General features: G+C 34.0%; 1 protein-coding gene across 1 annotated transcript in view; it reads right to left on the bottom strand.

Moving 5' to 3' along the window:
• Nucleotides 1-14,675: 14,675 nt before the first annotated feature.
• Nucleotides 14,676-16,166, bottom strand: part of GRIK2 (glutamate ionotropic receptor kainate type subunit 2) — a 626,810-nt gene continuing 625,319 nt past the window's right edge. The window contains exon 16 of the mRNA XM_024739236.1: nt 14,676-15,205. Coding sequence (XP_024595004.1) covers nt 15,041-15,205 — 165 coding nt within the window. The 3' untranslated portion in view covers nt 14,676-15,040. The remainder of the gene's footprint in view (nt 15,206-16,166) is intronic.

The following is a 16,166-nucleotide window of genomic DNA, read 5'->3' as shown; positions in this document are numbered from 1 at the left end:
TCCCCTGCATCGGCAGGCGGACTCTCAACCACTGTGCCACCAGGGAAGCCCTCCAATTTAGTTTTATTCGATCTGATAAAAGAAGATAATCAAAGCCAGGCAAATCAGATGCCTAAGCAAAACCTAAAGTGAAGAAATATATAATTTTATACTAAAGTCAAATAAGATTCAATAAATAACTTGGGAGAAAAATTTTAACTAGTGAGGACCCACTGTATAGCACAAGGAACTATTGTCAATACTCTGTAATGGCCTATATGGGAGAAGAATCTAAAAAAAAGTGGATATATGTATATGTATAACTGATTCACTTTGCTATAGAGCAGAAACTGACACAACATTTTATTTTTTTAACATCTTTATTGCAGTATAATTGCTTTACAATGGTGTGTTAGTTTCTGCTGTATAACAAAGTGAATCAGCTATACATATACATACATCCCCGCAACTCCTCCCTCTTACGTCTCCCTCCCACCTTCCCTCTCCCACCCCTCTAGTAACACAACATTTTAAATCAACTTTACTCTAATAAAAATGCTTTAAAAAGCTAAAATAAAAATTTCCTTTCTTATTCTAAAGTTGCCCTGTGCAGCAAAGTCACCACTAGCCACCTGTTACTGCTTACACATAAGTTTAACATAACTAAAATTAAATAAAATTCAATTTTATCAATTGTAGATTTCAGTGCTCAATAACCACATGTGGCTAGCGGCTACTGTACTGCACAGTGCAGATCTAGGGCATTTCGATCATTACAGAGAGCTCTACTGGACGATGCTGCTCCAAATGATGGTGTCAAACATTTGTAGGATAGTATAGCAACTTGCATTTGCAAGGATATGTAACCCAGGTTTAAAGGTACAGCTTCTAAAAAGACAATTCTATGGAGATCAACAACTCTAATTCAGATGAAATAAAAGTTCAGACTTTCAAAACTTGTGACTATATTTTGGACTGCGATGAAAACATCAAGGTCTTGTGGAAACACACAGTTGTCTTTTCTCATTGGTGTCTCTAAAATTCCAACAGATATGAGTGTATTTCTGTTAGTCATTCATGGATTCATTCATTCATTCAAAAAATGTTGAGTATAAGAGACATTTGTTGGACACTATGGAAGAAGGTCAAAATACAAAGAACGCAGAGATACAGACAGTTGCTATAAGAATCTCATTGCCGAAAAGTGGAGATATGCCATTAGTGCTATAATGGAAATAGTTCTAGCTGATTTCAAAAAGGTGATTCTGTCAGAAATTTTGAGAGTTATTTAAGGCAAGATAAAACTGGGGACAAGAAAATAAGTTAATGTACCAAGTCTGAAATAAGGCAATAGTAGAGGTAATGAAAAGAAGATAAATTCAAAAATAGTCAAGAGGACAGTTGTCTACAAGTTCCTTAGAGATTGGGGCTAACTCTTAATGTTAGTTCACGTATATTTATATCACTAAATAATCACTTCTTGAATGAAAAGATAGGAGGAGAACTTAATACAATTTACAGTAGAAGTCAATATAATTGAGTATAGGGGGGTAATGGAGAATGAGGTGTGAAAAATAACTCTCGCAAATCCGTTCCATCCTGTGTTCTCCTATCCTATTGTAAGACACAATTCTCCATGCTCTTGTCAAGCCAGAAACCTGGGAGTCATCTTTGATTCCTCCCTTACCTTTTCTCCACAAGCAATTATATCTTTTGACTCTAATTTCTTAATTTCTCTCAAAATTGTTCAAATTTTGTCATCCTTACAGGGATTACAACCATCAATTTCTTTTCATTGTTGTTTTGTGGTTTTTTTTTAAAGACTCCAAATCTAGGTTCCTCCTCAAACGAATTCTCATCCTGCCACAGAGGATGGCATTCCTTTAGGGTCTTTCCTTCCTCCCCCTGATGTATTCACAACCTGAAAGGTAACCTTTGGACCCTAGTTAAGCTTTCACAGTTTTCTGAATGAGGTGTACTCTTGTTCCTCTTTTCCATCTTTAAACTTATCCCTCTACTGGCAATGCTCCGCACACCACACCACATACTTTGCCACATAGGTTCCAACAGGCAGCTTACGCACAAACTCCTGAGGAGGCTTTCCCCGTCCATCTTTCCTGGTCTTCCATCTGGATTAGGTGCATTCTCCACAAGGTCACACTATCCTGTGAAAGAGCACTTTTCACAAAGGATTTTGACCTGTTTATTGTAATATATTTGATTTAGGTTTTTCTGCATCTTGTAGAATGCTTAGCAGTGACTCTAATCAGGATGTGAAATACAGAGAGAGGAGTTTGGGGAAAATCTATAGATGCCCAGTTGGTTACACAGAGGTGTCTGGGAATCAGAGAATTATTCTAGGCTTGATATAAATGTGAGAGTCACTGAAATCTAGTTAGCAATATAAGCAATGGGGTTGTAGTAAATATCCATGAAGAATATGTTGAGAAAGACAAGAAGAAAGGCAGAGTCTCTAGATGATTTCTTGGTTTCCCTTTCAGTCCATAGTTCAATATTAAAAGCTAAATGAAAGACTCACTGGTAACCCATGCCTTCTCCCATCTTTCTGTCTGATTCTGTTACTAGCTTAGAATATTAATGACATTTTCATATTATATTTTCTTGATACTATTAATTATTATTTAATTTTCAACTTGACTCTCCTAACATTTCAGTATAATCAGATCACCAGAACAGTCTTCTCTGCCACCCTCCATTCTTTGCCAATAGATTTTTGACTATTTATTAGTGCCTTGTTATTTTCTTGAGATGCACTGTTCACTTTTTTTTCAACAAATATTTATTGGAAATCTAAGCCTTGAAATTTTTCCACAGACACAAAAACAAATTATGTGAAAGAGAACAGGACATTGCCTCCCAGCTGCCTATTGAATAATCAAGAAGGGTTTGTTCTACTAATAGGCATAAGATTTTTTTTCCTTCCTTTCTTACTGGGAAAATCAGCAAAGTAAGTCTTTGTGTATGTGGATCCATGCATTTTCAACATTTTGTTTTAAGGTGACAGGCTCATGCACACCCCTAAGTGTTATTTGGGTGCTCTTCCTGGAAACACAACTGTCAAAATTGTCTTTGAAAAACTCAAATTTGCACACATAACTTCTCTAGTCAAACCCTTTTAGTATTTCTGACTGTACTAAACATATAGAATTCTTTATATGAGCATCAAAGCCTCTAATAAGGCAGTCTATGGTTAAATGCCAGTCTTACTCTCATGTCATTCTTTTCCTTGCTCACCGTGCTTTGGTTACACTAGTCTTTTATTTTCCCTGCCTCAGTGTTTTCGCACATGCTATTCCTTTTTTTTAAACGAATTAATTTTATTTTTTTGTTTTTTAATTGATTTATTTAAATTTTTTTTATTTTATATTGTAGTTGATTTACAGTGTTGTGACACATGCTCTTTCTTGAGTGATCCTTCCCTAGAACTTTCAGCTTCTCTCTCTTTCCTTATTCAATCCCAATTTTCACAGTTTAACCTAAAATTTAATTTACTCAGAGACAATCTTTATGTTCTGTACTCACTATACTGGGTAATTGGTTTAATGTGTAACAGTGTATTGATCTGTGTAATTATTTGTGCAATGTTTGCCTACCCATTATACCATAAGCTCTTTCAGAAAAATCCAGTCTCCTTGTTAACTGCTGAATCTTTAGTTAATGGTATAATATCTGTCTTACAAGAGTTTTTGAGGAAACTTTGTGGAATTAACATGCTTCAAGTTATTTTCTTTAGAAGGAATTTAATCATAAATCATGATCTACAGACTCTCAACTAGCCTTAACAGAAATATTACTGACACATGTGACAAATAGAATTTACTTCAGAAAGGACTGAATAATTAATTAACAACACCACAAGCATGGCAATGTAGAAGCTAATCCCTAAAACATATCATTATGCACTTGAAACTATTATAAATGAATTATGTATATCAGTTCTGTGTCTGTTGACACTATGATCACAAGAATTTCTTTAATTCTATTTTTAGACTTCTTTTACTGAAATTTAGCTAACCTTAAAACTAATTTGCTTAAATTTTTTCAGGCTATAAAATATAAATTAAAATTGTTTCTGAAAGAAAATTTTATATATCACAAATAATTGAACACCTACTATGTGAAAGACACTATGCTAAGTCCTAGAAGACTTCAAAAAGAGATCTTAGATACATTTCTACTCGTAAGTTAGACCATGAAAAATAAGTAGAAACTTTTGTAGGGAGAGAATGAGATAAACTTTCAGGTACAGCAAGTGTAGAAAATGAGAAAATTTACGGAAAAATTATTAATCAGTTATTGGGTATGTTTGGAATATAGAATTTTGGGGTGCACCAAAGAAAATGAAGGTAAAAGACAGTTTAGAATCAGTTTATATGAGTTCAAAATGTCATATCAAAAAGCTACTATTTATATTGTAGGTAACAGAGAAAACAAAGACTATTTTGCTCATTTCAGCAAACAAATGATTTATTAGGTCTATTTTGTAAAAAAAATATAACACAACAAAAAAACTCTGTTGGGGGTGTGAGGAGTGGAAAAATACTGGCAACAAAAAAACTAGGTAGAAAGTACTTGCACTGGAATAGCAAAATGTAATAAGGATCCGGCCTCTGTGTGCCATGTATAAAGAATCCAAAATATCTGAGGGCATTTACTTGTTTACTTTTGTACCCCCTCCACAAAGTCTGTCCCAGGGACAGGCTATAGTTCGTATACTATATCTTTGTAACTTGAAGATCAACAGTCTTTGAAATGTAAGTGGAGATCTAGACAAGTGCTGAGGGGAAAGGGAGATTTTTAGGTGGAGATTATTTAAGCAGCAATTTGGAAAGACTGAGGCAAAATGAGTAATGCCAAATAGGTTGGAAACATTTCCTTTAAAGTCAGGAATAAACAAAGATGTCTACTGCTACCTATTATATTCAACATTGTATTAGAGGTCATAGCTCCATAAGACAAGAAAAAACTTAAAAACAAAAGAGGAAGACATTCATTATTTGCATATCGTGGCTGTTTACATAGAAAATCCAAAACAACCTAGACTCAAATATATAGAAATAAAAGGAGAATTTAGCAAGGTGATTGAATATAAGATATACTGAATATAAGATATATATATGTATACATGTATACATATATATGCATTTCTATGTACAAGTAACATACAGTATAAAAACAGCATTTTTAAATAGACAACATTTACAATAGCTACAAAAACTATAAATTACCTAGGAATAAATAAAATAAATATGTGAGAACTATAAGCAAAGAATAGTAAAGGACATTAAAGAAGACAAATAAGTGTCTATGAGTAAGAAATAAATTCTTTCCAAATGGATACAAAGATTTGACTCATTATGATTAAAATTCCTTAGCTACAAAAACTATAAATTACCTAGGAATAAATAAAATAAATATGTGAGAACTATAAGCAAAGAATAGTAAAGGACATTAAAGAAGACAAATAAGTGTCTATGAGTAAGAAATAAATTCTTTCCAAATGGATACAAAGATTTGACTCATTGTGTGTGTGTGTGTGTGTGTGTGTGTGTGTGTGTGACCTGAATGGTTGATTTTGAAATTTAGGTGATATAACAAGATACTTCTCAAGACAAAGAATAAGAAATTATTAAATATAAAACCCAGAAACAGACCCATGCATATAGGAAAACTTAATATGTTCCACTTGTGGCATAGGACACCACTGAGAGAAGATACCATTTAACAAATTGAGGGGGGAAATAGTTATACAGATGGGGGGGAAATAATGTACACATTTGAATTTAACTAAAATTATAAAGTAAAACTTTGATATTTTTAGAAAAACACATAGATGAATACCACTGTTATCACTAAAGAAAACGTTTCTTATACAGGGTTCCAAAAGTGCTAACAAAAAAGTAACACAATGATAACTTGGGCAACATTAAGATTAGCAACCTCTGTTTATCAAACAGCCTTTAAGGGAAGTGAAAAATACATAAGTAACACATGGGGAAGAGCCGTTTGCAGAAAATAATATCAAGCAACAGATTAGATAATATCACTAGTATATAGGCTTCTAGAAATCATTAAGAAAAATAATTCAATCGAAACCTTAGTAAAAGACCTGAGTAGACATTTCAAGGAATGTGAAACACATGTAGCTAATACACATAAGGGAAGATAAAAATTGTACTAGTCAAGAGGGAAATGCAAATCAAGACCACAATGACATTTGACACGTTTGATAAGCAAAATTTTTTTTAAAAAATCTGACAAAATCCAAGAGTTTGAGAGGGAATGGATTATCAGTTTCTCTTACGTATTAATGATGAAGATGCTGATTGGTACAGTGGCTTTGGCAGTGTTGTAGAGCAGAACATTGACATACCCTGAGGCTCAGAGTATATATAACCAAGAAGAATTTTAACACATTAGTGCCAGGAGACATATACAAAAATATACATACTAGCACGATGTACAGCTTAAAAAAGAAAAAAAAAATTCTAATACCCACTATCTGGACAACAAATAAATAAATTATAGTAGGTGCAGTCAATAAATATTATACAGTTAAAAATGATGAACAAGAGTGCTCAGGAGAAAAAACAAATCTTTGTAGTATAAATTTCAGTTTAAAAAGGAAGTTTCAGAAGACATTCTGGATTGTTACATTTGTTCTCTCTCTTTCTATCCATCTGTCCCCCAGGAAATTTACACTTCCACTCTGTATTGACTGAATAGTGCCTAAGAACATTGGAGTCATTCTGCCTGAGTTTGACGACTGCAGTACTTTAAAAAAATTGATTTCAGTTCTCCTGTCAGTGGTTTCCTTGTCTGTAAAATGATAATAATATCAGCCCTAGCCCATAGGGTTACTCAGAGAATCGGAGGAGGTAATTCATATAAAGTACTCATTATACATTATGGCACAAAAATTGTTAGCAATCTTTATACTGATTATTGAATTCCTCATGAAACTATGTGAATTTCTGCCTACTAAATATTTTGAACCTGTCTCTGTTGATCTTCACTGCTACCAATTGGGTTTAATCTAAACTAACATAGTATCTTACCCAGACTACTTACTGATATGACCTCTTCACTAATCTCCTATAACCGCTCTGTTACCTATTTAAACCGTGCTCCAAATTGAAGTCTGAGTGTTCTTTACAAAATGCAGATCTTATCCAACAATCTTGCTTCTGCTTAAGAGATTTAAATGGTTTACATTGCTCTTTGGATAAAGATCAAATCATTGAGGTCACTTGTATTACCTTGCCAAAGTCCGGCTCTGAGCTATATTTTAAATGTATCTCCATTACATATCCCCATGCCTTCTTTGTGCTCCATCAACACTGGCTGCCTATCAGTTCCTCAAGAACATGCCATACTCCCTCTTATCACACGACTCTTACAGGTACTTTGTCACAGGCTTGTGAAACTTTTTACTGAGTATCTGCTTCTCATCCTTTATATCTCAGTGCAATCATCACTTCCTCTGGTAAGTCTACCCCAATTTTCTAGTCTAAGTAAGGTTCTTTTATTATAGGCTCTCATAAAACACCACACCTTTCCTTCCCATCACCTGTGTGAAAGAGAGTCAAGTGCATTTTTTGGTAAACTTTTGGACAAGAGCTAAATATTTGAGATTTGTCTATTTCACCCCATTTCAACAAGAATGTTCTCAGTGTTCCAAAGTCAATTGTGAGGTACCTGTTCACTTCTACCATGAAAGGAAAGCAAGAAACTTTGAAACAAAAAGAAAAAAAAAGGAGCACTGATAGAATATTTTCTTGTACCTAGGTGAGGACAAAGGAAAAAAGAATCAACACAAATGGCAATAGTTTAGGTCAGAGAAAAACTTAGGTAAAGTTATGGTATCATATTTTGCATATAATGGGAAATCGCCACCCTGAGTAACAGGATGGCAGTAATGCTCTAACAGCAGAGTTGACATCTCAGTTTATGTTCTCCACACCTGGAAGAATCCTACCCTGTGCCACGGTTTGAAGTAATAGGCATTACGTAGTCCTGGGAGGAACACACAAACCAATAATATGTTTCATTACACCAGTAAGTGCTTCTCTGTGCATCCTTTATAAATATAATCCAATTTTTCACATTTTCAACTAAAACTGTACTACTTGAGATTAAGTGGGTGAAGTCTCATCATTCATCTGAATCTGAAAGAAAGGAGCACTTCTTGGTGACAGCCCTTTTCAGTTTGTATTTATGCATTTAGCACATTTAATTAAATTCAGCCTCCTCTTCTAGACTTTAAATTATCACAACAAGCACCATGTCTCTTTTTGATCATATTGCACACCCAGGATCTAACACAAAACTTAGTTTATAATGTAGGTTCACTGATTTTTAAATATAGACAAATGGGTGCATGCTTATTCTTGATGGCGGGGCACAGAGTAACAGGCCAATTCTAATCAAGGTGTCTGGGTTTTTAAAGAATGAGGAAGAATATTTTGGGAATCAAAGGAATGGTTATATAAGACAGGTCTTTGTCTATAACTAAATGAAAGGTATTCTGAAAAGAAATTGCCAGCTGCTTCCTCTTTTGTTGAATTTCAAGACAAATATTGTCATAAGGGAAAATCCAGGTTTCCATTAGGGAAAAATATAAGAAATGTAAAGAAAAACAGTAAGATATGGGAGAATCTGATAAAAAGAAAACAGTAGTGGTAGATGGCAAACAGGTGGTAAATGAACAAAATAGGGAGTGAATAGAACAAGGTAGGGTTTAGTGGGTTGGGGTGAGAGACCAGAAATACCGGGAGGGCAGAGATTGCAATTTGTTCTCCCCAATTTTTCATACATTTTTTAGTAATAGAACACCTGATTTTTAGGGGGCATATGGCTGCCCAAATTAAAGTCTACATTTCCTGTTCTACCTTAGAGCTAAATGTAGCCATATCATTATTTCTGACCAACATAATGTGCAACTTGTGGTATGTGTCCTTACAAGGAAAGAGCAAGACCCTTTTAATTTCTTTTTGTTCTTCCTCCTGGTGGAAATGTGATTATAGTGGCTGGAGCTATGGCATTTATCCTAAACTATATGAAAACCTTAGATTAGGAGCTGAGATACAAGATACATGTTAAAAAATAACTTAAAATATTATAGAAGGAGCATGTGTGCAGTGTGTCTTTTATTTCCCCTTTTAACATGAATTTTGTCCAAGGTGAGGGGGATTTATGATTTTAGATTTTTCATTGTATATATCAAATCCAATGATATTGGATTAGATATTAAACTCTACATATTGACCTTAAGCTTAACTGGGCTGGTAATTGAGAGTGTTATATTTTTGATGGTATAATATTATAGAAATCTCTAGTTGAAATGTAGGAAAACACCTACTCTTCTTTGTAAAGAGGCAGGGATATACTTGTTTAATTTTTTTAAAAAATTACACTCATAATAAATGTGAAGGCAAGGTACAGTGTAAGGCAGTACATTAAAGAGGATTCTTAAAATCTTACAGTTCATCGTGGTTCACTAAGAAAGTGTTCCTTATCTACATTATAACACATACGTCTTGAGCTTTACAAAATGAAGTTGGAATGTTTTGAATTAGACCTAAGCCCTTAGGGTATAAATTACATTGGATTCCAAATTTAGCATTATTTGACAGGCACTGAAATCTTCCCTATTTCAAAAATATTCTTGGGCTCCATTTTGTGAAATTCTTTTTTATTGTGAAAGTATCCCCTTTACATACCGAGTTAGAAAAAATATTTGGTAAGAAGTCATTGACAATATTACATTCTTTACAATTATAAAAGCAAGGTCTGTTCTGTCTCTACTCTATTAGAACCAGAGTAGTTCTAGTTTTTATTTGCCTCCTATGCTGGATTTCTGAATAATATTTTCTTTAGAGACAGGGTTCTTGTTCCAGATAAGAGTGAAGGATTGAATGCATGCATCAAATTTTGCTCCCTACTCAACCATAAAAATTATAGTAGAGAGGTGTTTGTTGTTGTTGTTTTAAATGTATAAAACTCCAAGAATAAGAACAAGAGAGGTGAAAATTTCAACAAAATTTTTGGAAGGAGAAAGCACATGAACAAATGATAGTTAACCAAGCAGATTGGAAAAAACAGAATTCCAAGTGGTCAGTGTGAAAAGCTGAGAACCAATCAGATTATATCACAGAATCCTCCAAGGCACAGGACCCAGCTGTGCAATATGCCTTAATAACCAATAGTGTAGGAGAAAGAACACAACAAGGAGGTGTGAAAAGTTGAGAACCAATCAAATTATATCACAGAATCTTCCAAGGCACAAGACCCAGCTGTGCAATATGCCTTAATAACTAATAGTGTAGGAGAAAGAATACAACAAGGAGGACCTATTGACTGTAGTTTGAAAACAGTGGATCCCTGTATTCTCCTCCCTCTTCTCACCCCTCTGAGGCTGTTCTTCACCCCTCATCAAAGTGATAAGGAATTATTCTCAAAAGAGAAAAAATGAAGGACTCCAGACTAGAAGATGCCAGGTCCAGTTGAAAGCCTGACTGCTAAATTTAAAACAGGGTGATGAAGTGACCTTAGTCATTCTGAATACAGAATGCAGAGATCTCAAGAGCTCTTAACCTATGATTAGCAGAACATTGGCAGTCAGGGCCTTAATCTCCAGGCAGAAAATTAAAAGATACTCTTCTGGGGAATCAAAGGAAAGATCCAAAGATAGGGACATTTTGAAGGATTCATCAACAAATAGTCCCTCTAGACTAATCTATGGTAAAGCTCTAATTAGGCAAATATTCTCCCCTACTGTGCTGTGCACATAGAGCTTCCAAATCAGATTTTAGTCCCCTTTTCTTAATCATTAACAGGTTGCTCAGAATTAACAAGTATCTGAAGAAAACCTCTAATATGGAAGATAGAAATCCAAACAAGCACATAGGAAAATACAACGGGGAGAAAACTGAGGTCTTTTCAGGGAGAAAGAAATGTCCTAAGATTACTATTAATGTCTTCAGAGATATAAGAGAAATTATTACATTCATAAAACAAGAACTCATAGAAATTAAAATAATTTGGCAGAAATGAAAAACTCAATACAATACTTGGAATATAAAGATGACAGAAATGAGAAATAGGAAAGCAAAGGTAATAAATGTAGACTCAGCAGTTTGGTAGCTCCAGTATCTCAGGATGCTGGGGACAAGCAGAAGATCAAACAAACCTAAGAGAGAATTTAAAAAAAAAAAATTCACATACCAAGAATTGGAGATCTGAATGGCTTCACGTTTGTACAGCGTGAATTAGAAGTAAGAAAACAATGAAAAAAATGCTTTCAAATTTATCTAAGAAAATTATTTTCAATTTAGAATTCTAGACCCAGCAAAACTAATAATTATTTATGAGAGTAGAATAAAAGCATTTTTACACATGAAATAGCTCAAAAAGTTGACCTCTTGGGTAATCCTTCTTTAGAAGTCACCAAAATTAGAAATAAACCTAGAAAAGGGAGAACATCTGTTAAAGGCAACAGGGGATCCTACATGGTAGAGAGACTAAGGGGATCCTCAAATGGCAAGAATCTCACAATAATGATTGTGCTGCAGACACAAAGGGCCACTCTCGTGGACTCAAACTGAGCAATAGGACTCAAATTGCAGATACACTCAGGACGGTCATGACCAGATTCTCACTGCCATTTACCATCTTTTAAACTGAGGACAAAATTCCTAGGTGAGCCTGACCCATATTATTTTTTTCCTGCTCTGTTTCCTGAAACAGCTGGGCACTCTCTTCTATTAAAGTATTCTGCTTAAATTTACACCTCAGAGTTGGAGGTGAGTGACAGTAAGCTTAGTTTCAGAATATATAGAATAGCCCACTCCCAGTGACAAACAATTCTTGGTGCACACTACAGTCAGATGCCATGATTCTCTTGTACATGTGCATTGTATATGATTTGCTATATGCAAATTTCATAATAAACAAACATTAAAAAGCATTGTGCTAAAATACTTTAAAATCATTAGTGTTTAGTACATATACTCATTCAGTAATAACAAGGAACTTATTCTTAAAAATATGTAACTGAATTGCAAAATATTTGAAAGATTTTAATTAATAAAATATCCTTATCCATTTTACATATTTGTAAAATAGAATCTATCCCCTTGCTGCTCCCATAATGGTTAGGGTTATTCTTGTAAATGTGTGGATATATCTCCTTGGTATTCTCATAGTTGTTAGGGTTACTTAGCTGTGAAATACAATGAATATAAATCCTTGATACTTTCATCTGGTTAGGGTTATTTAATTGTGGCATGTGTAAATATACCCCCTCGGTGTTCCATACTGGCTAGAGTTATTTATTTGTGGTATATGTGTCTGCACTGATTACCTGGAGTCATCAGGTTACATTGTCGACTAGAATAGGCATTCTCTTCCTCTTCTTTTTATAATTTGAGTGTTAGATACTGGAGAATAATCTTACTCCAATATATTGCCTTTCCAGAGAGAGGAGACATTCTTTTACTGGTTGAAATTATTTTGAAAGTAATCAAGATTTTATTAAAATTAAGAATAGTACTTCATATACACATAAGCACCCAATGAGTAGGGCAGTATCTGTTTTGGCAATAATGCAGGAACCTTTTAGGAAGTGGATAAAAGTTAAATATTATACATCATTTATAGGTTCTAAACTACCTTTGGAGTTAAAATACAACAAGTTTTTTAATACTTTTTGAAATTTGTTAACTTAATACTTAAATAAAATTATCAAATCATACCAAAGATCTAAATAGTTATTTCCTGACTATTTAAAAATAATTAAAGTTGTCATTTTCTGCCAATTATTAAGGTTGTTTAATATAATGAAGAACTGAATTTAGAATTTCTTTAAAATCTGATTAGAATCTGATTGAGGAAAAGCTTAATATTGATCAAAATCTAAACATTTTTATAAGCTATGTTATTTGAGGTTATTTACCACTAAAAAAAACAATGCTCAGATTTGTAATAGTGACTTATATAACTCCCTAAAGTTAAATTTTGGGACAGAATGAAGTTTTTTGTGTTTTTTTTTTTTTTAACTTATTGTTGATATTGAGCCTATCTTTTCCTCTCCCTTCATTGAATTATATTATCAATGCACAATTAATTCTTAAATTGGACATCAGTTGAACTTCAAATATAATATCAGCAATCACTATACAGTCTTACACAACCCTATTGACATAGTCAGTATCCACTCACAGAAGAGGTAAGATCATGACTATAGCCTCTAGAACTGCTAGTTTTCTCATTTGAACTGCACTAAGCCTGAAGATTACATTTTATATCCCAGTCCAGCTTTTCTTACATCTGAATAGCTCATGGCCTGAGCTTTTTTCTTCTTTTCTCCAGGTAGTTGGGAAGTGGCCATCCTTGATGACCTGGAAGTATTCAGGAAGTATACTTCCCTTCATGCAAGGAGCATATTGTGTATTCCTTTACCCATACAAGAGAAAAATGAAAGTCAAAGATGAAAGTAAAATGGACATAATTTTAATGATTTTTTTAAATTTTGTGCATTGGATTCAAACAGCAAACTGTGTGCACTCAACTGTTATCACAATGTTGTCAAGAGTTCTGTGTCTTTTACCATTTTACACACAATTGTTCGTTACAGTATGTTATCAGCCTCGTGGAAACCAGGGGTGTGGCATGGTAAGCAGTGGTGGTAGTGCACCTAGCTTTTATATTATCTAACTTGAAAATATTTCTCTTCTATGATTCCTTTTTTTCTTGATAAAAATAGTTTTCACCAAACGTTGGTGGTGCACACGCACTACCATACATGCTTGACATCACACCCCTGACAGGAACGCATGTTCTTATTTTGTTGATAAAAAGTATTACAAAAATTTCCATACAAAAACTATTTTCATAGAAATCTTGCATTTCCACAAATAAACCTGAACATTTTTTTGAAAAAAACTGCTCAAGAATTTTGTTCATTTAACATTGTGACTGTATTGATAAATGCAGTCCACGTCAAAGTTCACCACACGTACTTTTCTTTAGATGACCAGTCCCCTTTATCCTTTCACTGAGATCTGCCCAGGCTCCATCAAGTTCATTTATAGCAGGAAGGAGGGTTTGGATTAACATATCTGAATGTTAGAATGAAAGTTTCAGTCTTCCACAGAACTATCAACACTCAGCCCTCTTTTACAACTTAAGACAAAGATTGCAAAACATCATCCTTTTTGATTCAGAATCTCTGAACCAACTGTTGTTTTTTTTCTCGGTGCGGGAGTGGGGAAAGGGTGTCTGGGGAATAGGTAGGGATTTAATAGAGTTACATGTTAAATCTCCTGCCATGGTGAATATAAGAGAAAACATTATTTCCTTGGTAATTGACATTTCTATCTCAATCAGTGACACAGACTGTCGAAAAACAAAAAGAAAGAAAGAAAAAGAAAGAAAAACACTGATGAAGATCTGCTTCATATTCCACTTGCCATGAAAGTCAGATTTGTTTTGCATTACATTTTTATCACATCTTATAAACACGTATTGTCAATTCAGATGATCATTATACTGAGTAGTTGGGGGCTAGTAACATCACTACCCTCTTATCTGGATGTTCAGAAGACTGTATTGTTTCTTGCAATACTACAGTTTTTGCTGATTCCAAGTATTTTTATTCTTAATAATTTTTTTACCTCGTTACCCTTGGGGCAATTATGCTCCATCTCCTGGCAACAGTTGGGCCTCAAAAGGAACCTGTAATTTCTTACTGAACTGCATTTGAAACCAGCCACAAATGCGTATGTAACATTCACTCAGAAGAAGGGAGGAACCCATGATAAACAGTTTAACCCCGTGTAACTTGGTTCTCCATGATGCCTGTAACTCAAGTCTGATCACTGCAACTGCTTAGATCACAGAGTCTCTAGTTCATAGACACAGCGGCATGAGGTAACTCATTTTATTTTGCACAGGTTGCATATTTCCACAGGAAACATTCTCGCTAAATTGTTTGGAAAAACAGACGACAGTTTGTGCTTGGGTGTTTGGCCTCCCAGCTTTATGCCATGGTTTCTTTACCTGGCAACCTTCTGTCGTTAAATGTGTGCATGTTGATAACTTCTTCTGTTTTCACAATAACTGGGGCCTGTGGCTTGTGTTTTAACCGACGCTGGCACTTCAGGGACATCCTCAATTCCTCTACCATGGCACTACAGAAGGACCTCTACAGAATAACACAGAAAACAAAATATTACAAAACAGATCAATGGCAACGGTCCTGAAACAATATTAAAATCATTCTCAAAGACTTGTCAACATAGCAGATTTGAAGTTTTGAAAAACTCCATTATGAAAATTATAGCAAATTATTACAATTTTAACATACAAATCATGATAATTAAAATATTTTTTCAGAGTGGGCAAGTTTAAAGAAAATCTCCACCTGATAGTGAAGTGAACTGCCAACTAGGAATGCATACATTACATATATGTTGAATAAGATTTTCAGATATAAAATTAACATTATAAGATATAAATCGACCTTAAAATTTAAATATAAGCACATATACACAAATTGGTTACCAGAAATCCATTTTTGCTATTTTAAAATATTAGAAAAGAATGAATTGGTTTTTAGATCACAACATGAGATATGAAAATTTTCTTTAAACATGGATTCTTCATCGTGCATTTCATAACAGAACAAAAATAGTACTCACACATTTAGACATAAAATATGGAAAATAAATTCTGCTATTCATTGTATCATTTTGTGATTCTGCCTGTAAAACTATCGATGATGATTACAAACACGTATGAGCTAATCATGAAATGACATTGTATCACATTAAAAATCCATGCACACATATTAACTTCTTTGTCACCATCAGCTTGATAACTGAGAGCTGATAAATAATTTATTCCATGAAGAAAAAAATGACCCTATACGTAATTTTTTTCTAAATTCCTGTTTTATTGGCAATAGATTTGCCAGAAATTCTGTATATCTGGGGCTCATTATTACACACTCCTCAAATTCCTATTACAGAGTCAAAATGTGAAACAAAAATTTGTTAGTCTCCCTCCCCAGCTAATTGAGATACGTGTGTTAGGTACATATAAATCAGATTCATGAACCAGTTTCACATTGTCGTTGACATTCAGATGGTCTAAGACTTAGGCTC

Source organism: Neophocaena asiaeorientalis, unplaced genomic scaffold, assembly GCF_003031525.2.
Source record: "Neophocaena asiaeorientalis asiaeorientalis breed wild unplaced genomic scaffold, Neophocaena_asiaeorientalis_V1.1 scaffold451, whole genome shotgun sequence".
Classification (NCBI taxonomy): domain Eukaryota; kingdom Metazoa; phylum Chordata; class Mammalia; order Artiodactyla; family Phocoenidae; genus Neophocaena; species Neophocaena asiaeorientalis.
Note: the sequence above shows the minus strand (reverse complement) of the source record. Positions and strands in the feature narration are given on the sequence as shown.